The sequence below is a fragment of the Gossypium hirsutum genome, chromosome A04, assembly GCF_007990345.1.
Source record: "Gossypium hirsutum isolate 1008001.06 chromosome A04, Gossypium_hirsutum_v2.1, whole genome shotgun sequence".
Classification (NCBI taxonomy): domain Eukaryota; kingdom Viridiplantae; phylum Streptophyta; class Magnoliopsida; order Malvales; family Malvaceae; genus Gossypium; species Gossypium hirsutum.
In genome coordinates this window covers 78,193,711-78,221,523 of record NC_053427.1, presented here as the reverse complement: position 1 = coordinate 78,221,523, position 27,813 = coordinate 78,193,711, and the positions used below count along the sequence as shown (strand labels likewise).

Sequence of the window (27,813 nt, the reverse complement as noted above, 5' to 3'; positions counted from 1 at the left end):
TTGATTCGTAATGAAGAGTGGTCAGATTAGTCAAACAGTGAAACATGCGAAACTTTGAGAAAAATCTGGTATTGATTGGCCAAACCAAAAATTCTGAAAATTTTATGGATATAAGATATATGAGTCTATTTTTAGGGAAAATTAACGGCACTTGATTTGAAGTTTCGTAGCTCCAGTTATAAATTATTTAGTGACTGTTGCTCAGGAAGACGGCTTGCAGTGAAATTATGATTATGTGGTAAACATTGACAAAAATTTGTTAATGAGTTGCTTATTGATTTCTTATAAGCTTACTATGATCTGTAGGTGTGGTTGGCCGAATATTGTAAGGGGTTAATACGTAGTTTGTATTTGAATAGTTAGATTAACGTGTTAGTAATCCAATTGTAGGCGGTTCGTGTGTGGATCTCGTCAGCATATCGTCGCAAACTCGTGTGTAACTAACACTCTCTTTCTTAGTCTGGATCGGCAAAAGTCGAAAAGCCGAAATGCCGAAAACCGGTATTTTGTAGATTTGTGAGTGTGCGAATGCTCGTGAGGTAAATCGATTAATGTTTTAGGTAAGCTGCAAAATTTGGATTGCAAAGTGCATGATTTCTGTGCCCTCGATATTTTTGGGCTTAATGGGCCAAAATTGGAATGATGGGTCAACGGGCCCAATTCGGTAAGAACTCTCGGTACGTGATTCTGTTAGTACGTGAAAAGTAGGGATATGCATGAAAAACCCTAAAATAGATAAATTACTGAAATACCTTTAAAAGTGGAAAATTTACAGTTTTACCCCTAGTAGATAAATTACCGAAATACCCCTAGAGTTAAATTGACCTAAATGCATGTTTGACTGTTGTTATTTACTGCATGCCATGTTGTTATTATCTGATGCATGGGATTGGGATATTGATGAAGGAAGTACTGAAAGTGGCTTGTCCACGTAGTGGAGGCTTTGCCTCAATTTACTATTAACTGAGCAGCAAGGCTGCAACTGTGGAGTGTTGGGCTGGGTGGGTTGAGCTATTCCCCATATGGAGTGTAGGGCTGGTACGGGTGGAGTGTAGTGGTTGGTGGGTTGAGTAGTCTCCCCAAATGGGCTTGCATATGTTATTGATGTTGCATGTATTTTGAAATGGGCCTATGGGCCATACTGTTATCTAAATAAAGGGCTAAGGCCCAGTTTATTGTAATCTGAAAAGGGCTTTGGTCCAGTACCACTGTTACCTGAATGGGCTTAGGCCCAATAGGCTTGAGCTGACTTGGGCTTTGAATGGGTTTTCCTTACACACTGAGTTTCCCCAAACTCACCCTTTTTATTTTCATCCACGCAGGTAATCCCCAACCATAGTGGGCTTGGAGCTATGAGGGAATTCGGAGTGGCCACCCGTTCTGAAATTTTGATTTTCTTCTGGTGAACTGGACATCCTTTTATTTACGTTTGAAGTTTTGGGTTTTTAAATGTAATAAGGCCGCTTAATTATTTTTGATGGTTTTAATATGTATTACTAAGATAGGTATTACTTATTTTAACTGTTGAAATTGGATAGCTTTAGGGCGCGTTTTAAAAAAAAAACAACAATTGATTTCAAAATAACACGACAACAAGCAAAGCTTCCGCAATGAAAGTATTTTCTAAAATTAATCATTTTTCCTAAAAATGACTTAATCAAATCGGTTTCCTAGAAATATACATGACGTTAAGGTGTGGCAATGGCGGTGTGCATGTCTAGGATTGGATCCGAAGGGAGCTTGGTACTTAAGTAGTCCGATAAACTCACCTCCTCTTTTCCGGTTTCCTACCTGGTGCACAGCTTCCATTCACTTTAACCTATAATGAAATTATCTTTTAAAACACTAAGTAGGTTTTTCTGGATCAACAATATAAAATGTTTTGAATGCTTCGATGTGGCATGTCAGATCCGGCCATAACGTCTGGGCCGGGTTTGGGGTGTTACAATCTTCACAAAGGATCATCAATGGTTTGAAACCCTTTTCTTGAATGAATGTCTTTCCTTGTAGTCTTAGAAGATATTTTTTGATATGCTTAGAAGATAAATTGCAACAAGTTAGAAAGAAAAAGAAGAAGGGTTTTTAAAGTTGAGCAATTTGGGAGGTTTTAGAGTTAGAAAGAGTTTAGAAATAGGTTAAAAGTGTTTTAGTTTTAAAAAGATTAGTATTTTTAGGTTAAAAATCGAGTAAAATTAGGGGTTAAGCCGACAGGTTACGCCATGAGTCAGGAAAATCTTGCATAAAATTGTAGCGATGTCGCGACATAAGAGTTTCATGTCGCGACACACCTTGAAATTTTTAGTTTTTGGGGTATACTTATTCTTTTTGTTGCGACACAAAAATTTCATGTTAGGACATCGAGTCGGATTACTCAATTCCTCAAACCTATGGTTGGTGTTGCGAAACGGAGGTTTCAAGTTACGACCCCGGCCCTGTTTTGACCACTCCTCTTGATTTTCAAGGTGCTTGGTACATACACAACCTATTTATAATCAATTCAAATCAATTAAATTCCTAAACTTCCTATAAGTCTATTGAAATACAAAAATTTACAAAAATTTAAAACAGTTTAAAAAGTTTCAGGTATTGCTGTCAGATTCATCCATCAGCTCCGTCAGTTTATACATGAATGCATCTTTGGCCGATTTTCTATCCGCATTGGTCTAGCATCCATCGTGGGACTTCACCTTGTTTCACTTGTTCCGTTCTTTAAATTTGTTCTTTCGTCCTGCACTTATCATAGAAAATACCTTTTCCAACTCAAGGTAGTTAGGGGTTTTTACAAATATTTCATAACATGTTTTCCCTCACATTTCCCTACCTTCCTCATTCGGTTGTTTACCGCATTTGAATAGTTCAATCTCAACATTAATTTTTATGATTAATTCATTATTTTCTAGATCAATGGTGGACCTTGATGTCGCTAGAAATGGTCTACCTAACAGAATAAGTATCTCACGGCCTTCCTTAAAATCTAAAATTAAGAAATAAACTAGGATGATTACGCACATTAACCAACACATCTTTAAGTACCCCTTTCGGTTGTACCAAAGATCTATCAACTAATTGTAGTGTGATATGTGTATTTTTAAGCTCCCCTAACCTGAGTTTCTTATATATTGATAAGGGCATTAAATTTATATTGGCTCCTAAATCACATAAGGCCTTGCTAAAGTGAATGTCCCTTATATCTATTGGAATTTTAAAACTCCCTGGGTATTTTAATTTTGGGGGTATCTGTTTAGAAATTATAGCACTACAAGATGCATCTATATTAATTTGCTCTCATGTTTTAACTTTCCTACGTCTAGCCATGATTTCTTTTAAGTACTTAGCATATTTTGGAACTTTTTCAATTAATTCAATCAGAGGCAATTTAACATTAAGCGATTTAAATAAGTTTAAAAAACTTACCAATTCCTCTTCATCTTATTTTTGTTTATCTTCTAATCGTAAGGTGAATGGTACCTTGGTAAGTACAAATTCTTTATTTAGCTCGACTACTGGCTCAGCTACCTCTTATGGTTCTAGTTCAGCATCGTCATTTCAAAGATCTTCTTTGCGAAGATCACCAGCATCCTATTGGTCATCCTTTTAAGTTGGTAACTGGGGCTACTAGGTAATTTACCTGAACAGAGCACAATTACTTTCATGTGCTTCTTCCTTTCTCTGTGAGGATTATTCTCGGTGTTTCTTGGGATCCTTGTTCTAATTTTCCTTTTGATATCTCCCATTATGCTCATCAATAGGCTCATTTGATCTTCGAGTTTTGTCAATGTCTTTGTTGTTTGGGTGCACTTAGACTGAACCCGTTTCACTTCAGTTCGCATTGATTACATCTCTCTTTTGATTTGATCCAGTTGTTGAATACATAATGTATGGTCATTTAGGTTGGCCTTTTCCTAAGGTTTCTGCAGATATGGAGATTGGTAAGTAATATTTTGTTTTTCAGGGTTAGAACTATTACCTCTTCCTTGATTGTCGCCCTATCTCAAATTCGAGTGATCTCTCCAGTCGAGATTATAAGTATTTGAATAAGGATTTCCACTCTTATTCCCAATGTAGTTTACATTTTTGGCTAGGTTCTTAAGATATTAATTGATAGGTCTATCTCCATCATATATTGAATATCAACTAAATGTTGACTCTATCTGGTTGAACCCGTCCAAGATCTGTTTGTATTTTTCGTCCTCCTAAACAACTTTCACCATGGATGGTCTCTAGCCATAAGTAAATAGTTCATTTAGCCACTGGTAGCAATTCATCGCCATGTTTTCTATAAAATCATACGCATCCTCGTATGTTTGGTTCATCAAGTCTCCTCCTGCGGCTCCATCTAGACCTGATCTTGCATTTGCATCCAACCTATTGTAGAACATCTGCAAATGTAAACAGCCAGGCAGACCATGGTGTGGACATCTTTACACCAACGTCTTAAATTGTTCCCAAGATTTGTGAAAACTTTCTCCTTCTAATTTCTTGAACGTGCCAATCTCCCTCTTGATTTGGACCGTTTTGCTAATAGGAAAGAACTTGTGTAGAAATTTATCTGCAAGTTCTTTCTATGTCGTGATAGATCCTGGTGCCTGCAAATCTAACCAAAAGAAAGCATTATCTATTAAGGAGAAGGGGAACAACTGAAGACGAATAGCATTATTGGTGACCCCGTTAAATTTAAAAGTGTCACAAAGTTGGAAAAATCGCTTTAGATATTGATTTGGGTCCTCTGTCATTATCCTTTTGAATTGCAGATTATTCTGTATCATCTAGATCATGAGCAGTTTGATCTCAAAGTTATTCACCATGATGGTTGGCCTTGTAATGCTGCCTTGCATCATATCCAAATTTGGTAGCACTTAATCTCTAAAGGTTCGTTCTTCTCGAGCCATTGGTGGGTTTAATAGTAGTTATGGTGGTGGTGGTGGTGGTGGTGGTAAGTTAGGTAGGTCAGGTTCTTCAAATAATGAATTTTCTTGGTGTGGATTAATCGCAGTAGGTGGATTGTTTTGCTTATGTTGTTGTTGTTGTTGTCGATGATTTCTGCGAATTATTCTTTCTGGATAAGTTGTTGGCTCTATAAGTGTGCCCCTACTTTGAGTCATACATTGAAACCACAAAGAAAAACAAAAATGTTAGTAAAAAGAAAAAAACTATTAAGCGCAAAAATTAAAACTGATTCAATAATGTTGCCTTTCTAGCAACAGCGCTAACAACTTGACCGCCTCCGGACGTACTAACGTCTAGAGTGTAATTCTTGCAATCAAATATAAATGTTAGGAAGTTTTCGCAAATATACGGTTTAGGTTGTAATATAATTTATACAACGAAGTATAGAAGTACTCCGAGGATCGTACCTAAGGGAAACTAATACTAAATTAATTCTAACTTTGACGTTAATAGATCTAATTAGTACTTTAACTAAATTATATTAAGATAAACCATAAAGTGAAGAAAATTTATATTTATATGAAAAATAAATAAATTGCATTAAAATAAAAATGGAAAACTAATTTGTTGACTTAATCAATTCTAAGAAGGGAAGACTAACTCGTTTTGGTGGTCGTAACTAATTCCTATTTTAGGTTCTACTCAATCAAATAGTCGTTAACCTAGCATGATCTCTCGATCTTCCACTAAACTAACAGGTCGGCAAGAACTACTCATCTCTCGACCTCACAGTCCAAACCTGATTGAAGTAAGGTGTTCACAAATAGGTAATACAAATTTTGGGTTCATTCTTACCTAGATGACTTCCTAAGGTTGCCAGGCCTTAGGTTTCGAGTTCTTCCTATCCCAACTAGCTGATCCACTAAGAAATCCTACATATAAATTAATTACTCTCATGCCCACTCGCTAATCTCCCATAAGGGGATTAGTTCCTCATGATCTCGTAAACAATATAAATTTCATTAAAAAGATAAACATGAATAATGAATCAAGAATAAAGTTTAAGAAGAATCTTGATTTTGTATTGATAATTTTAAGCACAGAAATCCACAACAGTTGATGAATCCACAAATCAGATTCTTCGAAGAACTAGAACAAACTAAAACTAAATTAAAAATTACAAATAAAAATAACATAAGTACAAAAAAAACTAAAGAAATTGAAAACTAAAAACTAAATGAAAGTTGTAACCTAAACTAGAATAAAAGATGAATATTAAGTGTTCAGAAAAGGTTGTTTATAGATTTAGGGTTGGCCATTGTCTATTGACCTAATTCAGCTAACGCTTTTACGTTGAAGTTTGTTGTAGGGACCAAAATACCCTTGGATTATTAATTATCCACATCAAGGCGGTGTCGTGACATCCTCTGACCTATGCTGCGACATTGGTGGCAGTTTAAGAGTTGAGGCTCGATTTTAAGGCTATGTCGCGACACCTTTTGGCTATGTCGTGACACTAAAGATAGTTTTGCTCTTTTGGGTATTCTGCTCACTATGTTGTGACATTGACCCTCTGTGTTGCAACATTGCGGCCAGTCTCGTGTTCTCATGCCTCCAAATGATGTCCTACACACTCACTGAATGCGTTAGCCTTCCTTTAAGCATATTTTACCTCTAAAGTCATATAAATAGCTCAAATCACACTTTTTATTAATTACAAACTAAAAGTAAAAATTAAGTAAAATATAATAGAATTGCTTTTATACAAGCTACTTAAGTACGAAAAATGATTTAATATGGTACAACAACTTGCGACATATCACTAACCGTGCATCTTAAATTTGAGTTAACATTTAATACTCAAACTAATTATTAGAGTGGTAATATTGATGCTTTGAAGTTAATGAACCAAATTAAAATTAACATTATAGTTTGATGATGCCAGCTGAAATTAATCCATTAACAATTTTAATATCAGCCTAAAGAGGTCGTCGAAGAAGAAGACGAAGACGCAAATAAACCAACAGTTAATGTCCAATTCCCTGCCGGAACACTCAAATCAATTAGTCTTTTAGCGGTATGGGTGCTTGGAACTCAGTGTACCGCACCCACTCAATCATCTCAAACGGGAAAAGGCTCCTTCAACTTTGGGAGGAAAAAAAAAAACTGGTAGTCTCTCCAAACATGAAAAACCTCATTCGACCCTGGTTAGACTTGATATTGAACCCACAATGTTGGCTTTATGTGGAATAAAACCAAGTCTTTTAGCACAATTCCCCGTTCCCAGTTCATTAGAGTCTCATGATCTTTGGCAAAAGGGAAGACTCGCCCTTTCATGCATATGGATAAAAAGCCCTAAAGAAGGAAGAGCCGACATATCTCACTTTTTTCTTGACAGATTTAATGAATACAGAGGGACCATCTTTCGTAACGTTAACCTCTTTACTCAAAAACTGAAACAACAGTTGCCCTGTGCCCACTATAACAAGTTAAAATCGTATCTCTCTCGGTAACATAAGAAAAAGTACAGTAAAAAAACCAAAACCCAGACCTTGTTTATGGTAGTAGTAACCTTTTCTTTCAATCAAATGACTAATCCATAGGTTATAATTTTTATCTTCTTTTGATATGGGTTTTTGTTAACTAGTCTAGTCAAAAGCTTTTTTTATACGAAAAATATTCATAAATTAATGTTAAAATTTAACTAAAAATATATATTGTGTGGAGACTGATGTGTTTTTTGACTAGATATGAGAGGACATAAGAAAAGCTGGTATATTTCAATCGAACAAGTAAGAATAATTAGGGTTCTAACCACCCCCACCCCCAACGCGAAAACCGGAACCCACATGTGATTTTGCTTACCTTTGTCTATATCTTCCTTTTTCCAGCTTTATTGTTTTCCCATGTAATTTCAGTTTTCATCATTTATGACTGCTGAGTAAAATAAGGATCACCAGGTCAAGTGATGCAATTGCAAGCACCAAGTTCAACACCAACTGGAAGTTATGTGAAAGTTTCGTTTGTTCAACGAATGAAGAAAGGGGCAGGGTTCTGTCTCTTACTAATGATTTTAAGTCTGGTAAATAGTTTATAGAATCTGGGTTACTGTTTGTAGCACTAATTTTTATGTTAAGTTCATGAGTTAGTCATATGATGTCTAACAAATGATAAAAGAGCAGATTTGAAGGGTTTAGGCTAGCTATTCTTGGAAGCATCATTTAATTTGGTGACATATTAATATAGTATTGTAGACTGTTAACATGCTATATTGATTCTATTTTGATATATCCTATGCCATCTGGTTTCCATGGAAGGATTAGGTTATTGGGTTCAAACAACTTTCCTCAAAAATTCCCTTTAAAAGAAGAGCTGAGACGTTGATATGACTGGCCGGAACCTCTCTTTTCTTTTTCTTCTTTTTATTTCTACTTGAAAGTGGAGGAGAGAGTAATCGAGGGGAACACGAATAGTTATTTTCTTTCAGCAAACAGTGTGTAACCTTAGGGAAAAGCCATGCTTCGTACAATTTGGTTCCTTGGATTTAGATTTTAGACACATTTGCAACTATGTTACATCCATTTCGATTTCAAAGAAGGACCCCGCCCTCCAGGCCCCCCCTTTCCCCTCATTATATATCTTCTCTCATCTTCACCACCTGATCTACATTTAAGTGCAATTTTTTGTGTTTTGACAGTGGGGTCCTAGCTAGTGGGTCAGGTATCTGTCCAAAGAAAACCCGAAATCCAGTCTTTAATAAGTATTATGTGTTAGAGGTATCACCAAAGCTTTGTTTAGGATGAATCAAAAAGAAAAACAAAGGGACTAAGAAAGCAAAGCAAATACCTTTTGGCCTAGGTAGCTTTCCATGCTGGCCTAGGCCCCGAGGGGCAGTAAAACAAACACCCGTATCCTGCGCCAAAGATCGGCTGACCCACATGACGACATTTAACATTACATTACATTTCCTCGATTAATTCAAATCAAACCCACCTGCATTTCCTCCTCTATATAAACATGTGTAACGAAAGAAAGGGCCCCTACCAAGCTTGTCTCTCAGTTACAAGTGCTACTAGTAGTGTTGTTGGTAATGGACTACTTTCCCTCTGCTAACTTCAGCTCATCTTTCATTGATGGGTCTTCTTCTGTGACAACAACCAGCAACAACAGCAGCAGCTGCAGCAAAGAGAAGAAGAAGGCTGGCAAAAAGGGCAAAGGTGCGGTAAAGCTATCGACTGATCCACAAAGTGTGGCTGCTAGAGAAAGGAGGCATCGTATCAGTGACCGGTTCAAGATCTTGCAGAGCATGGTTCCTGGTGGGACAAAGATGGACACTGTCTCCATGCTTGATGAAGCTATTCATTATGTAAAGTTCCTCAAAACTCAGATATGGCTTCACCAAGCCATGATCAACTTCGTCGATGACGACTCGTCGTCTCTCTTCTTGCCTACCTCTTTCCCTGTTGAAACAAATATTTACCCATCATCAAACCCTAACCCAAACCTTGAACCAATGCAACCGTCGCAGCTGCTACCATTGCCGGATTCTTGCTTCCAAGGTCCCCAACAAACCATGCCTTATGATGCATACATGAGACATCAATAAGCTTTCATCTCCTTATTATTCCATATAATTATGTATGATTTTGTTGTATGAATATGGTTGAATCTTGTAACAAAGTCAAATGTTGTAGCTTGTAATGGGTCAAGGAGGAATTTGATCTTCATGTTCTGCTCCATCAAGTGAGCTTTTAAAATATTTAGTGTTTCACTGTTTATAAACAAATGATGCTAGTTCCGGCCATGGAAATATTTTGATGTACGAGCAAAAAATCATTTCCATTTCACAAGTATATTTCTGGGGATTCCATCAAATATTTTTCCGGGATTCGATGGTAAAGTACAAACCAGGAACACATATCATTCTCAAACACGAAGATCATAATAAAAAATAAAAAAGTTGGACACGCACGTACACATATTCTCTATCTAGTCATTGCTATATTTGTCTTATAGCCATTAATGTTCATATATTAGATTGTGTATAAATATATATTCTGTGTGCATAATTTTAATTTTCATTATATTAGATTGTGTATAAATATATATTCTGTGTGCATAATTTTAATTTTCATTGTTAATTCGGTATTCATGCTTTATATTGCTTGCATAGTTATATGGTGTATAGTAAACTATGGGAGTGAACTTGAATTTCAAACTATTTTTCTTTATAAAAATAATGCATTATAATAAATTTATCCCTTAATATTTATATATTTTATCAATTTAACCCATAATTTTTTAGTTAAATTTGATCATTGGCTTTTTAAAAAAGAGTCCAACTACTTGAAAATTCACGTATTTCATATTAATATTTTTAAAATTTTTATATTTTTTAAAATTGATTTTTTTGAATATTTTTATAATTTTATATTATTTATTGATTGATATATAAGACAAATAGTTCTATATCAGCATGGAGTACACATTGATTAACAGGCCAACATTGCTAAAAAAATTAATGTTTTAGTTAGTATCTTCGTTAAAAAAAGCAATTTATCTTTTATTGAAATGTTAATGTCTAAATTTAACTTTAAAAAAGAATAAAGGCCAAATTGACTAAAACACATAATATTGAGGATTAAATTTTTTATTATGACTAAAAAAACAGATAGCTTTTTCTCAAGGGTCTATTAGGAGATGAAATTGGTTCCTATGATTAAACCCAAGGTTTTTAAAATCAGATTGGTGGTTAAACTGGTTAGGCCACCGGTTCATTGGTTCGAACGATTTGATCGAGCCATCTAACTCAATTAAATAAACCATTAAAAATCTATAAAAAAAGTATTAAAAATCGATCCGTTACGGTCGATTTTCTATCCATTCGATTCGATTAATTGGTTCGATCTAGTTCAAACAACCTTGATTAAACAATGCTAGTGATAAGAATAATTACTTTAACAATGGAATTGAGCATTTCAATGTTAAAACTAAAACCATACAATATGTGTTTGGATTAACAGTGAGGTGAATTATAACGAGTAAAGGTAGAAATGATAAAAATATAATATTTTAAAAAACTATATATATATTAAACTTTTTAATTTATTCAATATTTATACAATTAATAGATAACCGAAATTTTTAAAATAGTATGTATGCCATATAATAATTTATTATTTATCATTTAAAAAATAATTGAGATATAAGACAAAATGTTTATTATTCATCTGAACCGTGTTGTGGGTGATGAAAAAATGTATAAAGGATAAAATATTATATGTTTATGCACGAGGAAATGATGTATTTAGAATGTAATGCAATAATGTGGTATTTGGGTTCACTTACTGCATAATTAATGCAGGTTTCACTTCCTTTAATAAGTAAGCAAATGAAGTGAGGTTACTTTTGATTTGGCCGAGATTGTTGTTAATTATAGGAGGCAGTGCCAAGCTTTGCTTGCGGGTCCCTTCCATTTACCCCTTTTTTTTCACTTTTTCTTTTATTTTATTTTTTTTGCGCTTTTATAAGTTCCTATCAATCTTTGTATTTTCTTTCTAAAAGAAATGGTCAAATTTGAATATTTTAATTAAAAAAAACATGCCAACTGGTTAAAACCTATCAATTTCAAAATTTTAGACTCTTAAAACCCTTTTCTAAATTTTAAATATTAGTATTAAAATATTTTAATCCACCATAATACTTTTTTTATTAAATTTATAATGGTTTTTTATTATTTATAATATTTATCACATTTATAAATAAAAATTTTAATTTTCTCCAAATACTTGGTTAAAAAAGTTATTTGATAAGAAGATTTATCAGACTAATAAATAAGAATTTTTATTTTTTTAACTTTTTGTTACATGAATTTATATAATAGTAAATAAAAATTTTAAAATCTATGTTGAATTACTCTTTTTTAATATATTGCTTTAATTTTAAATTTAAGTATTTATATATTACATTTTTTTGGGTACATTACAAATTGGGAGGGGATGATGTTACTAAGTTTTGAACGCTACATATTGAGGTTTCTGGTTATGTGCAGTTTTTAAATGTTAAAAGACTCATAGTCCTATTTGGATTCAACTTGTGCCGCAAAGTCAAATATTATTTTTTTAATAAGTGAGTTGCACCTTGAACTTTTCAAGTCAAATTAAACAGGATTCGGGTCACAGAACTCTAACATTATTGTTATAGAATTTTTTTATTTTAATAAGTGGTTGGGTGCAATGATAGTAACATCTTGTATCCGATTCAGTTTATCAGACCTGGATATAAGATGCCACCAAACAAAAATACTTAACAAAATTTTCCATTAGGCGAATACTAAACTAAACATGCTTCTTGTCTGTTTATAACCTTTTTAAGTCAAAAGATCCTAAAAATAGCATTTAATAAATACAACGGATTTTCAAAACAGTTTTATATATTAGAACATAAAACTTTGCTAAAATGCACTTATTCATGGGGTAAAGTACTTTTCACTTAATATCCAAATGCCCCTCTGTATGCATAATATTGCTCTGCTATCCTAGCGCATGCCTAGCTTGGTCCCTCTAGGCGCACTAGTCTCATTTCTAGAATCATGCATCACAAATAAACTCCTATAAGTTCAACAGAACTTAGTGATTCTCAACCATTATTACCTTTAGATTGTGTTGTTGAATTCCTTAAGTTAGGAATTTCTAGACTTCCTTTCAGACTTTGAAGGATATGTTTCTGATTCCTATTGGAAAACAAGACACCAACCTCTAACTTGAACACCTTATACACACTCGACTCGATTGGCGGATCATAGTCTTCCCACCTTATAGCAACTCCTATTTCTCAATCACCTAGAGATAGAGGTTGAATACATTTCTCAGAATGATAGGCATACAGACTCTACTCTTAATGAATTCTTATACTAGCTTTGGCGGTTGTCATATCGCTAATTACATTGTTTCTTCAAGTCGATCCAAACGAAAAACTTGGTTTGATGAAGGAAATATCTTAGATCCCTAATAGGACTCAGATGACTTCGATAAGAAATGTGAGAGCTTTCAAATTTGGCTGATACTTATACCACCCATAATTACATATATGCCAAGCTCTCTTTTTTACCTAGTGAATTACTAAAGCGAATTCATCAGTTGAGCACACTGCTGAGAACTCTTTTAGAAAATGTCTCCAAGGCATACCCAAATCTTTCCACAAAGGCAGACTAACAACTCGCCACTTACGCGTGACAGAATTCGCCCGACAAGCTTTTCAGACTGTCACATCCCAAAATTAGGGCTAAAAGAAACAATGATAAAATTTAGATTTTTATTTTCAAAGCATAGTAAGAATAGGGTAAGCGAACTTAGAATGCCTTAAAAAATATTTTTGATAAGGAAATAACAAGAATAAACCACTAGACTTAATGGCTAGTTGCTAGGCAAAGTTAAGGTCTTAAGTTCAAACCCACTTGATTGCACCTTTTTGTTGGTTTTTTTTTATAATTCCCCTAATACTTGGTCAAAACCCTTAAAAACAATTTCTCTAAAGCTTAGAATATGAATGATTCTATTGGTTCAATGGTTAAGACTTAACATTCCTTTTGGTCCCAAGTTTGAAACCCTTTGTGCACTTTTAGCCAAAATATTTTATTTTCTTATTTTTACCCCTATAAAGTACCAATTTTTCAAACCAACCCTGACTGAAAAATATTATTTTAATTTAGTCGTTAATTTAAATCAACCCTAATTCTAAACTAATTCTTAATCCTATTGCAATTAGGGAAGAAAAGTTTTATAAATAGTCAATCTTTTCAAAAATCTAGAATCCATATTTAGAAGATTTTTCAAGAAAAGCTCTCAAAATTCTCTTTTCTTCTTTTTCATTGATGAAACCCTCATTGAAATTAGGGTTCTTAAAAGATTTCAAGGTTTTCAATTTCATCCCTCTCCTCCAAGTGATTGTCAAATTCTTCATCCAAAAATTAAGGTTTTTCTGTCTTCAATTAGGTGTGGGATCTAACTTAGACCATTGTTTATGATTAATTAATTAGGGTAATTTGTTATGTGAAACCATGTATGCAAACCCCCATGTATGAGAACCCTTATGAATGTGAACCCTAGGTGAACTATTAAGCGAACCCCTATATGAACTGTCACATGAACCTCTGCATAAATAGGTATACATGCGAACTCAGTTATAAGTGATATACGAACCCATATGCAAACCATTATATGATTTAGTATGTGACCTCTTACTATATATAATACGAACCCTATATCTTATGTGAACCCTATATATTATGCAAACCCATATGAAAACCTTTATATGATTTAGTATGCGATCTCATACCATATATTATGCAAACCCATACAAAAACCTTTATATGATTTAGTATGCGATCTTTTACCATATATTATTCGAACTCATATGCAAACCCTTATATGACTTAGTATGTGATCTCTTATTATATATTATGTGAACCCTATAATCAAGCCCTTATAGATTTAGTATGAAAAACCCTATATGTTTTAATATGCAAACCCTAATATGATTTAGTATGCGAACCCTTATGGATTTAATATACGAACCCCCATACGATTATATATGTGAACCTTTATGTGATTTATTATGCTAACCCTCAAGTGATTTAGTATGCGAACCTTATATGTGAACCCTATATGTGCAAACACTACATGCAAACTTTGTATGTGTGAACCTTATATGCAAACCCTACATGCAAACTCTGTATGTGTGAACCTTATATGCAAACCCTACATGCAAACTCTGTATGTGAGAACTCTCTATGTGAAACCTGTATGTGCAAACCTTAAATGCGAACATGTTATATATGTGTTAGTCGAACTAGCATGTTAATAACCTAATGTTAGAATACTTATGCAAGTTTTTTAGTTTGCATGAAGAAATTGTATATGTGAAATTGCTATGAATGAATGCATAAACACATGCCATTGATGATAGTATGGAATAATAAATGTGTTTGTCAAACATAGCATCGATTGTTGATAAATAGCATGATATGTTGAGTTTATTTGCATGATTACATAAAATTTAAGCATGGAGGACGAATGAGTTCTGTAGGAGAAAGTGGCAATTTAAGTCCTCACCGAAAGTCAATATTGCACGAAATAGATAGTAATGTCATTGAGACCGATTAAATTCGGATGATAGTTTAAAAAGCCATCGAAACTCGGCAAACTAGGATGGTAAGTTATTGAAGTAAAAGTCATCGTCACAGATGACAAGTGAATGACTATTGTCACTGGGAAATCCGGGATGGTCAGTTACTAAAATGTGTTTTTGAATGTCGAGTGATGCTCGAGGGCGAATAGGATGGGTGGTGGGGAATTTAAAATTATAATTGCATTGCATCATGAACATAACTTGTACATGCATTGATTTACTGAATGTCCCTTATAGTATGCTTAATTTGCTATAGTGTTTTAAATTGAATGCTTTATCATTTGAACAATTATATGTAATGGTTTAAAAATTAAACTAACATTGGACTGACATAAGCTTACTCCCCCTTTATCTTACCTCTCAGGTAACGTAGAGAACTAGGACTCGGATTGGCATCGAAGGAACCTCGGACTAGCATCTCATTTTTTATTATTTATTATTATGTTCCATTGAAGTTTTCATTAATCATTTTATTGGTTTGTTAATGGGGTCGTAAGCTTTTAATTATTTATTGCTTTGATAACTATGGTTTGGGATTATTTAGCTTATAAAATTTTAAGCATGACTTTTACTTATTACTCTAATTATTGCATGCTAATTGGTTTAGAAAACCATTAATCTTATTATTGATTTCCACTGCTTTGCAAAATTCTTAAAGTTTTGATAAGTCTTTTAAAACCATAAACAGCTTTATAAAAAAAACTTCACATTAATAATATTGTAAATAGATTACTGAGTAAAGTCAGATTAATTAATGAATGTCTTTCTTAAAAACAAAAAAGTGATTTTCATACAATTCAACTCAAGCAAAAGAATGGCTTTACTAGATCACTTCAGTGATCAATGTAACGCCTTTGACTTAGTTAAAACTCTTAAGCTTGGTTGGGGGTTTTACATTTGGTAAGTTATTGTAGTAAAAGTCATCATCACGGATAACAAGTGAACAACAATCGTAATCGGGAAATCCGAGATGGTCAGTTACTGAAATGTGTTTTGGAGTATCAAGCGATGTTTGAGGGTGAATAGGATGGATGAGTGGGAATTTAAAATTATAATTGTATTACATCATGAACATAACTTGTACATGCATTGATTTACTAAATGTCATTTATAGTATGCTTAATTTGCTATGATGTTTTAAACTGAATGCTTTATCGTTTGAACAATTATATGTAATGGTTTAAAAATTAAACTAACATTGGGCTGTCATAAGCTCACTCCGCCTTTTTCTTACCTCTCAGGTTAGCATCGAAAGAACCTCGGACTAGCATCTCGTTTATTATTATTATTATTATTATTATTATTATTATTATTATTATTATTATTATTATTATTATTATTATTATGTTCCATTGAAGTTTTCCTTAATCATTTTTTTGGTTTGTTAATTGGGTCGTAAGCTATTAATTATTTATTGCTTTCATAATTGTGGTTTTGGACTATTTAGCTTATCAATTTTTAAGCATGTCATTTAGTTATTACTATAATTATTGCATGCTAATTGGTTTAGAAAACTATTATTCTTATTATTGGTTTCCATTACTTTGCAAAATACTTAAAGTTTTGATAAGTCTTTTAAAACCATAAATCTTTTTCTCAAAAAACACTTCACGTTAATAATATTGTAGATAGATTACTAAGTAAAGCTGGATTAATTAATGAATGTCTTTCTTAAAAACAAAAGAGTGATTTTCATACATTTCAACTCAAGCAAAAGAATAGCTTTACTGGATCACTTCGGTGATCAATGTAGCACCTTTGACTTTGTCCAAACTCTTAATCCTGGTCGGGGGTGTTATATTTGGTAAGTTATTATAGTAAAAGTCATCATCACGGATGACAAGTGAACGAACATCGTAATCGAGAAATTTGGGATGGCCAATTACTGAAATCTGTTTTGGAGTGTCAAGCAATGCTCGAGGGCGAATAGGATGGATGAGTGGGAATATAATTGCATTGCATCATGAACATAACTTGTACATGCATTGATTTAATAAATGTCTCTTATATTATGCTTAATTTGCTATGATGTTTTAAATTCAATGTTTTGTCGTTTGAACAATTATATGTAATGGTTTAAAAATTAGACTTGCCTTAGGGCTATTATAAGCTCACTCCTTTTCTTTACCTCTTAGGTAACACAAAAAACTAGGACACAGATTGCCATCGGAGGAACCTCGGACTAGCATCTCGTTTATTATTATTTATTATATTTCATTGAAGTTTTCCTTAATCATTTTATTGGTGATGTGCCGCGATACTAACTAAAAATTTAACTAAGGCAAGTGCACCTATCAATTCATAGTATAACTATGGTGAGCAAAGATATCATTCCCACGAAGACTAAAAGTACTAGGAATTATCGTCTTTCTATTATTGAACCTAATAATTTGAGTAATTGATTAAAAACTAAAATTAATTAAATTAATTAACTAACTAACGCGACAAAGAACAAGTCACGAAAGTAATCGAGTAACAACCAAGAAGCAAAATAATACTCAGGAAAGAATTCACCTAGATTTCATCTGTTACTATCAATCTAAATTATGCAATTTCTTTACTTAGTACATTGATCCATAAAATTCCTTAAATTATGCTAACATCTCTTTCGAGCATAAGAGCAACTGGATTTAGGTTGATTAATTGAAATTTCTTTCTAATTAAAACCCATATTATCACATTAACTCATGCTATGGATTCCCCTATTAGATATTACTCTAATATGGTATATTTATAACACCCTATTTCAAGGATTGCATGTAACTGCACTAACTATTCAAGATCTACTCTTAAGTAGAGTCTATTCAACCACCGAATTAAGCACATCAAACATGGATTAATAATTTAGAAATATCAAACCAAGAATTAAGCACACATAATTGAGAACAAGAAACTAAGTATTTATTGTGTAAAATAAAAATCAAACAACAGAATTCATCATAGGGTTCATCTCCCCTAGGTGTTTAGAAAATTAGTTAATACTTGAAAATAAAAATATTCAAGACATAGTATAACTGAAAGAAATAAATAAACTCATGATAACTTCCTATGAAATCAACTGGGAATCTTCAATCTTGACGAAAACCTGCTTCAATGTAGGCTTCAATGGTGTTTTTTGAGTTGTTTTCTTAAATATTCTCTAACAGCTCACTCATATCTTCTTATTTTTTTTTCATATATATCTCTTAGAATGCCCGAAAAAACTAAAAATCGTGATTTTTCACTATTTGATGCATAATCGCATGAAATTGACATGGCCTATCACAAACCCGTGTGGCTTACACGGTCGTGTGGTCTGGCCATGTGGAAGGGTTTAAGAGCATAAAATTCACAATTAACATCAGAAAATCACCCAAAATGCATTAAGAATGAGGTTCAAACATGTTACTTTTAGCACTTATCTATTGGTTTATTAATTGGGTCGTAAGCTATTAATTATTTATTGTTTTCATAACTGTGCTTTGGGATTATTTAGCTTATATTTTTTTTATGTATGAAATTTAGTTATTACTCTTATTATTGTATGTTAATTGGTTTAGAAAACTATTGTTCTTATTATTGTTTTCTGCTACTATGCAACATACTTAAAGTTTTGATAAGTCTTATAAAACCATAAATTGTTTTCTCAAAAAAACTTCTCGTTAATAATATTGTAATAGATTACTAAGTAAAGCCAAATTAATTAATTAATGTTTTTATTAAAAACAAAATAGCGATTTTCATACAATTCAACTCAAGCAAAAGAATGGCTTTACTGGATCACTTCGGTGATCAATATAACACCTTTGACTTAGTCGAAACTCCTAAGCCAGGTCGAGGATGTTACACAAACATTACACCACATAGGCTTTTCATGCACCTTGCCACAAAGGATTTATAGGTGACTCGCCATAGAGGCTTCCCAAATAAATCACCACAAAGGCTTTATAAGGGACTCGCCACAGAGGCTTCCCAAATAAATCACCACAGAGGCTTTACGAGGGACTCGCAACAAAGGCTTCCCAAATAAATAGCCACATAGGGGACTTCCATAGAGGCCTCACATAAAATATCATGTTTGACAATACGGATTTTCCTAAACTCAGCATTACCTAAGGTTTACCCATCATTGCTCCCAAGACACGCAGAAACCCTAGTAGGCAATTGCAATTCATTGGTCATTTCCAGAATATGTTATGGCCATGGTCTTTTCACATAATTTCCATACTGCCCTTTTATCATGTTTATTGTACTGGTGAATCTCGTGTTTATGGTCTTGGTAGAATACATGTCGCCATAATGGCCTTCGTGCTTACTATCCCGATAGACATCATCAAAGCACCATCAAGAGGTCCATTATCGTATCACGTACTTTCCTAAAACTCCACCCGAACCCCCTTATCGCCAACCATACTTTGTCATGCATCACTCGGATAACTTGTTGGACACATTTACCCAGATTTCATTCGTACTCTTAATAGAATCTTACTTCTAAACACATGATTTCCCATACATGCTTACCACATATCATCATTTTCATGTAGCACATCATACTGATCAATACATGCATGCAGATGCTTCCCAGATAACACACAAACATACATACTACAACTCCTCAAAAGATATGTTTATCTATATGTACGACAATCATACAAAGAACCATGATAACATAGCACGCAAGAGACGTGATGATCGTTTTATGAACTACTAAACTAGACTACGATCACAACTAAAGCAAACGCACCTATCGAATGGTAGTATAGTTGTGGTGAGTCTAGAATATCGTATCCATAAGGACTAAAAGTACTAGTATTAACCTTTTTCCTATTATTTAGCCTAAAATATAAGAGATTTATTTTAATCTAAAATTAACTAACTAATTAACTACTGAACGCGACAGAGAGTGAAGAAAATAATTGAATAAACCAATGATAAAGACAATACCCAAGGAAGAATCCACCTAAACTTCACTTATTATTCCGATTATGAATCTAATGATTTATACACTTGTTTTGATCCGTAGAAATCCCTAAATTATGTTAATATCTCTTTCGAGACTAAGAACAACTAACTCTAGGTTGATTAATTGAAATCTCTTTCCAATTAAAACCCCTATTGCTGCATTAACTCGATCTATGGATTCCATTATTAGATTTGACTCTAATCCGGCAGATTTATGTCTCCATATTTCTAGGGTTGCATGCAACTCCGCTTAATTATGGTAGATCTACTCTTAAACTGGGACTTTTTCTCCACTGAATAAGCACATCGACTTGAATTAATATCTTGAAAATATTAAAACAAGAATTAAGAACACCTAATTAAGAACAAGAACAAGTATTTACCATTAAATTCAAAATATTAAATAATAAAATTCATCTTATGTTTCATCTTCTCTAGGAATCTAGGAAATTTAGTTCATAATGTAATAGGAAAACAACAAAACATAAAGAAATCTAAAAATTTCAAGAGAAATTGGAGGGAGATCTTCAGTCTTGAAGGAGATCCTGCTTCCGAGTTGAATCCGTTAACGTTCTTCGAGTAATTCCTATGTTCTACTCTACCTCCTCTTTTAGGTCATCTTCTAGTATGTATTTATAGACTTTAGATTGTTCAGAAACCCTAAAAATTGGCTTTTTCCGCGTGTTTGGGAAACAGGGAGCAATATCGACACGGGCTGCCACATGGGCGTGTGGCCAGCCCGTATGGCTCATACGGGCATGTGCTCAGCCTGTATGAAATTCGTCTTGGCCGTGTGGATCTTTCAATCAGCCCATTTTGTCCGTTTTTGGCTCGTTTTCTGCTTCTTTTGTTCCCCTATGCTCTCCTGAGCATAAAATATAAAATTAGAGGTTTAGGAGCATCTAATTCACTAAATTATATGATAAATCATCCAAAAATATGCTAAGTATGGGATTAAAATGTGTTACTTTTATGGTTTATCAAATATCCCTACACTTAAGTGTTTGCTTGTCCTCAAGCAAAATCCTTAACTCACAATTAAAATTAACTTTCTCAATCCATAATTCTCATTAACAATGTTTTATCATAATTTCACAAATGATCATACATTGATAATTCAACTAAAAGAGCACTAAATGCACAAGCAATCCAAGTCTAACATTTAAAGCATGAAAACATAGGTATTTCCCCTTATCTAAATAATTACATTTAATTCAAAAATTAACAAGAATTGACATCCTCACTAAATATTCACTCAAATCACTCAAAGTGTTTAAGGTTCAAAATTAAGCACTCAAGAGTCAAACATGAAAAGTTATTACCATAAGCTTGCATGAAAATCAAATCTCCACCACTATAAAATGATATGCTACACAAATCAAAAGGTCTTTAAATGGTTGTAACGGGGCTTAGGTTAAAGGTGTGGATAAAGACTAAAAAAGAAGGTTAGAATCGAGATTGACTTGATAAATTACCTAACTAGAAAAATGAACTAACACTAAATAATTACATCAATCGAATTTATTAAAGACAAATATGAGCTTCTTCTCAAAATATGAAATTAACTACTTAAGCTCAAGACAAAGAACTAATAATAATTAACATATATGTAAATATTTTTTTTCTTTTTTTCTTTTTTTCTTTTTTTTCACTTCACTTTTTTTTTGTTTTTTGAATAATAAGAGAAAATTATACAACTAAAATAAAAGAACATAGTTAGGCAATTAACCAAATCAAATCTCAATAAAAAGGGAGTCAATAAAATAGGGAAAATTCTCAGTGAATCAAAAAGTATGATGTATGGGTTAATATTAAGGAAAAATTAAGAAACAGTTTATTAGGCTCAAAGGGTTTCACTAAGAGTTAATAGTAAAGGTAGGTTTTTTGTGAGGTAAGTGGGTTAAAACCTAGGTGCCTTTATCATCTCAGTATATCAAATTAAAGATGTCGTCTCGACATGTATAATCGAAGCAAATTCTAGAATAACAATTCATAAAATGACACACTCATAACCAATAATAAAGTGAGTAGGAAAAAAATGTATGCTCTAAAGGCTTAAAATCTCACAAAAATTATGGCTTTTGATGTCAATCTTGTAAATTTCAAACTTCAAGGCAATACCTTAATTTAGGGAAACAACCTAAAAAATTTTAATTCTAAAAAAATAGACTTTTCATGCTTGATTCACTAGTATCTTAAAGTTTAAACCATCAATGCAAAAGTGTCTATGAATTTAATCTAAAACAAATCAATGAAAATCAAAAATCAATAAGAGTTCATTCTAAAAGTAATATGAGAAAATTACTTAAACACAAGGCATAATTTAGGGATTTTCAAATAATCATATAAATAACCTCTTCACATTTAATATGTACATGATCCCCAATGTACAAATAAATATAAATCATAATAGAAACAAAATATCATAAGATAGGAAGACAATTAAAACTGCCCTGAATAGTGGATGAATTTCCCAGAATAGTGAAAAGCGGAATTGTAGATAAATGTAAGGATGGTGCAAAATTCTGAGCAACTGATAAGAAAATAAACACAATGCTAAAGAAGATTAAAAGGTTACTCGTTAAGAAACAATCATAAAAATTAAAATAAAGTTCAAAATAGGAAAACAAAATAAACATAAAAAAATATAAATATAAATATAAATATAAATATAAAGAGAAATGAACTCAATGGTCCTCATTATCAGATGTGTGCGTCGTCGGCATTGAAGGAGTAATATGTAAATGCTGATAGATTTGCTGCAAAATCGCATCAAGACTGTCCAACCACTCAGTACAGTACTGACGGAAACTCATGAACTCCTCATAGGACATTCCTCGAAAACTAGCAGTGGAGGGAGCATATCAGTGACTCGATGGTGGAGGCTGTGGTGGGTCCTCGTGATAGGGAGGAACATCATCAGTGAAGTCCTCTGGTTCATGCTGAATGTCAGATTGACTAGTCTGTACTGAGGGGGGTCCACTCCACGTAACCGCTCGATCATCCTCATATGTATCATGCTCGAAATGCCCTGAAGGGACATCAGACCAACTAGGGTAAGTGTTGAGGACTACTCCGGTGTGTCGAGTAAACTGAAGTGTCGAGTGAGACGAGTTACGTAAGGACTGAGAATTTGGGCCCTTTTTATGGCGTTCAGTCTGATTACGGCAAGCGAGTGTAATGAAATACGCTACATCAAACACATGTCCGGTAGTCATGCTCTACATGAAATAGGCGTCATAAGTATTAACCACTCATGTGCTCTCTCTCTGACTTGTCAAACTATGAGCTAGGAGGGCGTGATTATACCGTAGGGCCGAAGAGAGGTAGTCGCCTTCGAGTGACTCGCGTTATAGTTAGTCAGGCCCCCTATAAGCTCAACCCAACATCACGAGGGCGAGTAATAAATATGTCGATGAAGGTGGAGAAAGTCATCGGCGCTCATGAACTCCTCTGTGTAAAGGCCCAAAGCAGCACCGAACTCTTGGACACTCATGTGTCGCACTAAAACGCCAAGGCGAAAGGTGGTGGTGCATGGCTCATCATGAACTGTCATGACTTGCGGGACCGAAAATGTGGCACTGAACTCTAAGGTGAGCTCCGAGTAGGTGGGCTCGATGATGGTGAAAAACCTATCCCACGGAGCTGTGGTGATAATTGCACGCACATCATCAGCCAAACGGACCTGCTCTAGCGCGGTCTAATCAATGCAGCGACCTGCACCGAGCGATCGTACTCGATGAAGCTGATACAGTTCTTCCCAAGGGCCCTCCAAAAATTGAAGAAAAGGATGACAAGTCTCGGCAGATGCTCTCGAAGTGGAGGTCGAGCCGGGGCCCTTCCATTTTTTCGAAGCGGGGACGGCTACCTTGGACTTGCCACGAATGTTTGTTATGGTGAATCTACAATAAAACAATTGAATAATTTAATTTTGGCAAATCAAAATAATAAGAAAAAGCTAATAATAAATATTCAAGTCCAGCTCCACAAGAAAATCATAATGCCAGTGATAAGCAGAAGGCCACCTACCAAAAACTGAATGATAGTGAATAAACGAATAATGGCTAAGAATAAATTTGACTAAGTAAGACTAATAGAAAGAAAATAAAGGAGAATTTAACTAAAACAACCAAATGAAAAATAATTCATAAAATAGAATAAGATGAAATCAAATCAACTCATATATGAACAATGTACATACTTCAAGAAGGAATAAAATCAAATCAGTTAGGCAAGAAACAGAATAAGCAAGTATTTAAAAATCAATAATAATATCTAATAAATAGATAAAGAATAATAATGATGATAATAATATTAATTAATAATAAACAATAAATAAATAATCTAAATAAGAAATAAAGAAAAAGGTAACCGTCGGTGGGTGGTGGTTGTCAGAAGAGGTGCAACCGGAGGGTAGGGAGGGGCCGTGCTACGGGGTGGGGATCGGATGAGGGGTGCGGGAAGGTAAAAGAGTGGGTGATGGGGCTAGTGTGTTCGCAAGGGAGAAGAGAGAAGAAATAAAGAGAAAAGAAAAGAAGAAAGAAGATAGGAGAGGAGGTCGGCACTAGAGGAGTAAGGGGGAAGCGGATGGTTGTAGGTGATGGTGGCCGAAAAAAAAGGGGGGTGGGTTTGGGGTTGCCAGCGGCTAGGTTGAATAGGGGGTGAAGATTTGAAGAAGAAGACAAAAATAAAATAAAACTTAGGGTTTGGGGAGTTTAAAAGGGAACACGGTCGTATGTGACCCGTGTTAGGCCACACGGCCGTGTCACACGCTCGTGTGGCTCAAATTTCAGCCTGTGTTTGTCAAGAAAAGTAATAGCCCACTCGTCACACGGCCTTGGACACGTCCGTGTGTCCCAGTCGTGTGCTACTTTGTTCGCTTCTCTCACACCCGTGTGATATCCCATACACCCGTGTGTCTGAACACACGACCATGTGCCTAGCCCGTGGAGCTCTCTGGCTTGTTTTAAAATTGAAAATTTTATCTTCAGTTTTCACATGACCTTGGACACGCTCGTGTGTTCGAACACAAGGCCGTGTGGCTCGCCCGTGGAGCTTTCTGACTTGTTTAATATTTGAAAATTTAGCTCCAATTTCCACACAGCCTGGGACACGGTCGTGTGTCCAGGCTGTATAGTCCACACGACCATGTCACACGCCTGTGTGGCCTCTTTTAGACCATGTCTCTGTTGATATTTGGGAAAATTTAGTTCTAGGGTCAACACGGCTGAGGACACACCCGTATGTCTCGGCTGTGACTATTAGATTTTTTTTCAAATTTTTAAAAACTAAGTCTCAAAAGCTACACGGCCAAGGAAACGCCCGTGTGTCCAGGCCGTGTGGGTTACACGGTCATATAGCACGGCTGTGTAATTTTTTTGTCGCATCCCTAATCGATCATACGGCCAAGGACACGCCCGTGTGTCCTGGCCGTGTGGGTCAAAAACATGTATTTTTAGTGTTAGTCAATTATTAAAGGAATATCATAATATGAAAATAAGGAAATTAACAAAGTTAACAATCGGGTTGCCTCTCGAGAAGCGCTTATTTAAAGTCTAAGCTGGACTTACCTTGTGCGCATGGTTACGAAGGTTTAAAGAGCTGAAGCTCCTCTCTATCATTCCTAAAATCCTCACCATTATAGAGTTTAAGCCGATGATCGTTTACCTTGAATGTGCCAAATTCTGGGTGAGTTACCTCTATCGTGTCGTGTGGGAAAACGGTTTGCACTACAAATGGATCTGACCATCTTGATTTTAGCTTTCTAGGAAACAATTTGAGCCTTGAATTATACAAGAAGACAATATCTCCAACTTCGAATTGTTTGGGCTGCTTTAAACGAGTGTTGTGGCGTCGCTTTGTTACTTCTTTGTATAGTCGAGAGTTTTCATAAGTGTTTGCTTGCCATTTATCTAACTCGTTCAACTGCATCAATCTCTTCTCGCTTACGAGTTTCAGATCAAAGTTTAGGAATTTTATAGCCCAAAATGCTCTATGCTCTAATTTGAAAGGTAGATGACAACTTTTCCCATAAACAAGTTTGTAAGGAGAGGTTCCTATGGGAGTTTTAAAAGCGGTTCTATAGGCCTATAAGGCGTCATCTACTTTTGTCACCCAATCCATCCTATTTCATTCTATGATTTTCTCTAAGATGTGTTTAAGTTCTCGATTGGCGACTTCAACTTGTCCATTGGTTTGAGGGTAATAAGGGGTAGCCATCCTATGATGCACTTGATATTTCTTAAGTACTTTATCAAATTGAGCATTACAAAAATGTGTACCCCTATTACTAATGATTTCTCTAGGTGTTTCGAATCGAGAAAAGAGCTTTTTGAGAAATCTAACTACCACTCTAGCATCATTAGTAGATAAAGCTCGAGCTTTTACCCATTTCGACATATAATCGACTGCTACTAGGATGTATTTATTGCCATACGAACTAGGGAATAGGCCCATAAAATTGATACCCCAAATATCAAATATTTCACATAAGAGCATATATGTTTGAGGTATTTCATTACGTTTAGAGATATTACTTGTTCTCTAGCATTTATCACAAAAAGTAACATACCTGTTAACGTCTTTGAATAGTGTGGGCCAATAAAAACCTAATTCGAGTACTTTATGTGCTGTCCTAGTTCCACTGTAATGTCCTCCTGTTGGGCCTGAGTGGTAGTGTTCTAGGATCTTACTCGTTTCTGATTTTGTAACACATCTGCGAATTACTTGATCTACGCATACACGAAAAAAGAAAAGGATCCTCCCAAAAATAATTTTTCACATCGGTAAAGAATCACTTCTTTTGATGATGCGTCGACCTTTTTGGAATGATGTTAGTAACTAGATAATTCACAATATCTGCAAACCAAGGGCTTTCAGAGTCAGTTACAACCAGGAGTTGTTCCTCAGGAAACGAGTCATTTATCCCATGTTCATCAAGCTCCTTAAGATGTGGGTTTTCTAATCTGGACGGATGATCTACTGCAAGATTTTCTACTCTCTTCTTATCTTGAATTTTTAAATCGAATTCCTGCAACAATAAAATCCATCTTATTAGTCGAGGTTTTACATCTGATTTAGTAAGGAGATATCGAAGAGCTGAATGGTCGGTGTAGACGACAACTTTAGATAATATTAAATATGGTCTAAATTTATCGAATGCAAAAACCACAGCCATTAATTCTTTCTCAGTCATCGTGTAATTTTCTTGTGTGGCTGTTAATGTTTTACTAGCATAATAAATCGATTGAAAATGCTTATCTCTTCGCTGTCCAAGAACCACACCTACTGCGAAATCACTCGCATCACACATTAGTTCAAAAGGTAAATTCCAATCAGGTGCAACTACAATCGGAGCATCAATTAATTTATCTTTAAGAGTATTAAATGCTTCAAACATTCTTGATTGAAATCGAAAGGCACATCTTTTTCTAGTAAATTCGTTAAAGGCTTAGCTATTTTAGAAAAATCTTTAATAAATCTTTTATAAAATCCAGCATGTCCTAAAAAACTTGAAATAGCCTTAAATGAACTAGGGGGAGGTAATTTCTCAATAGTTTCAATTTTCGCTTTGTCAACCTCGATCCCTTTACTAGAAATTTTGTGGCCTAACACAATCCCTTCATGAACCATGAAGTGACACTTTTTCCAATTCAGTAGCAGGTTTGTTTCCTCACATATCATTAGAACTCTTATTAAATTTTTAAGGAAAAGATGGAAAGAGTTACCAAATAACGAGAAGTCATCCATAAATACCTCCATAATGTCTTCTACGAGTTCATAAAAAATGGCCAACAT

At 34.3% G+C, this 27,813-nt stretch overlaps 1 protein-coding gene across 1 annotated transcript; it reads left to right on the top strand.

Annotated features, from left to right (window-relative positions):
* The first annotated feature begins 8,872 nt into the window (after window positions 1-8,872).
* LOC107949373 (transcription factor bHLH140) lies at window positions 8,873-9,697 on the top strand. Its single transcript, XM_041111423.1, has one exon. The coding sequence runs from the start codon at window positions 8,978-8,980 to the stop codon at window positions 9,491-9,493; it is 516 nt and encodes a 171-aa protein (XP_040967357.1). The 5' UTR covers window positions 8,873-8,977; the 3' UTR covers window positions 9,494-9,697.
* The last annotated feature ends 18,116 nt before the right edge of the window (window positions 9,698-27,813 follow it).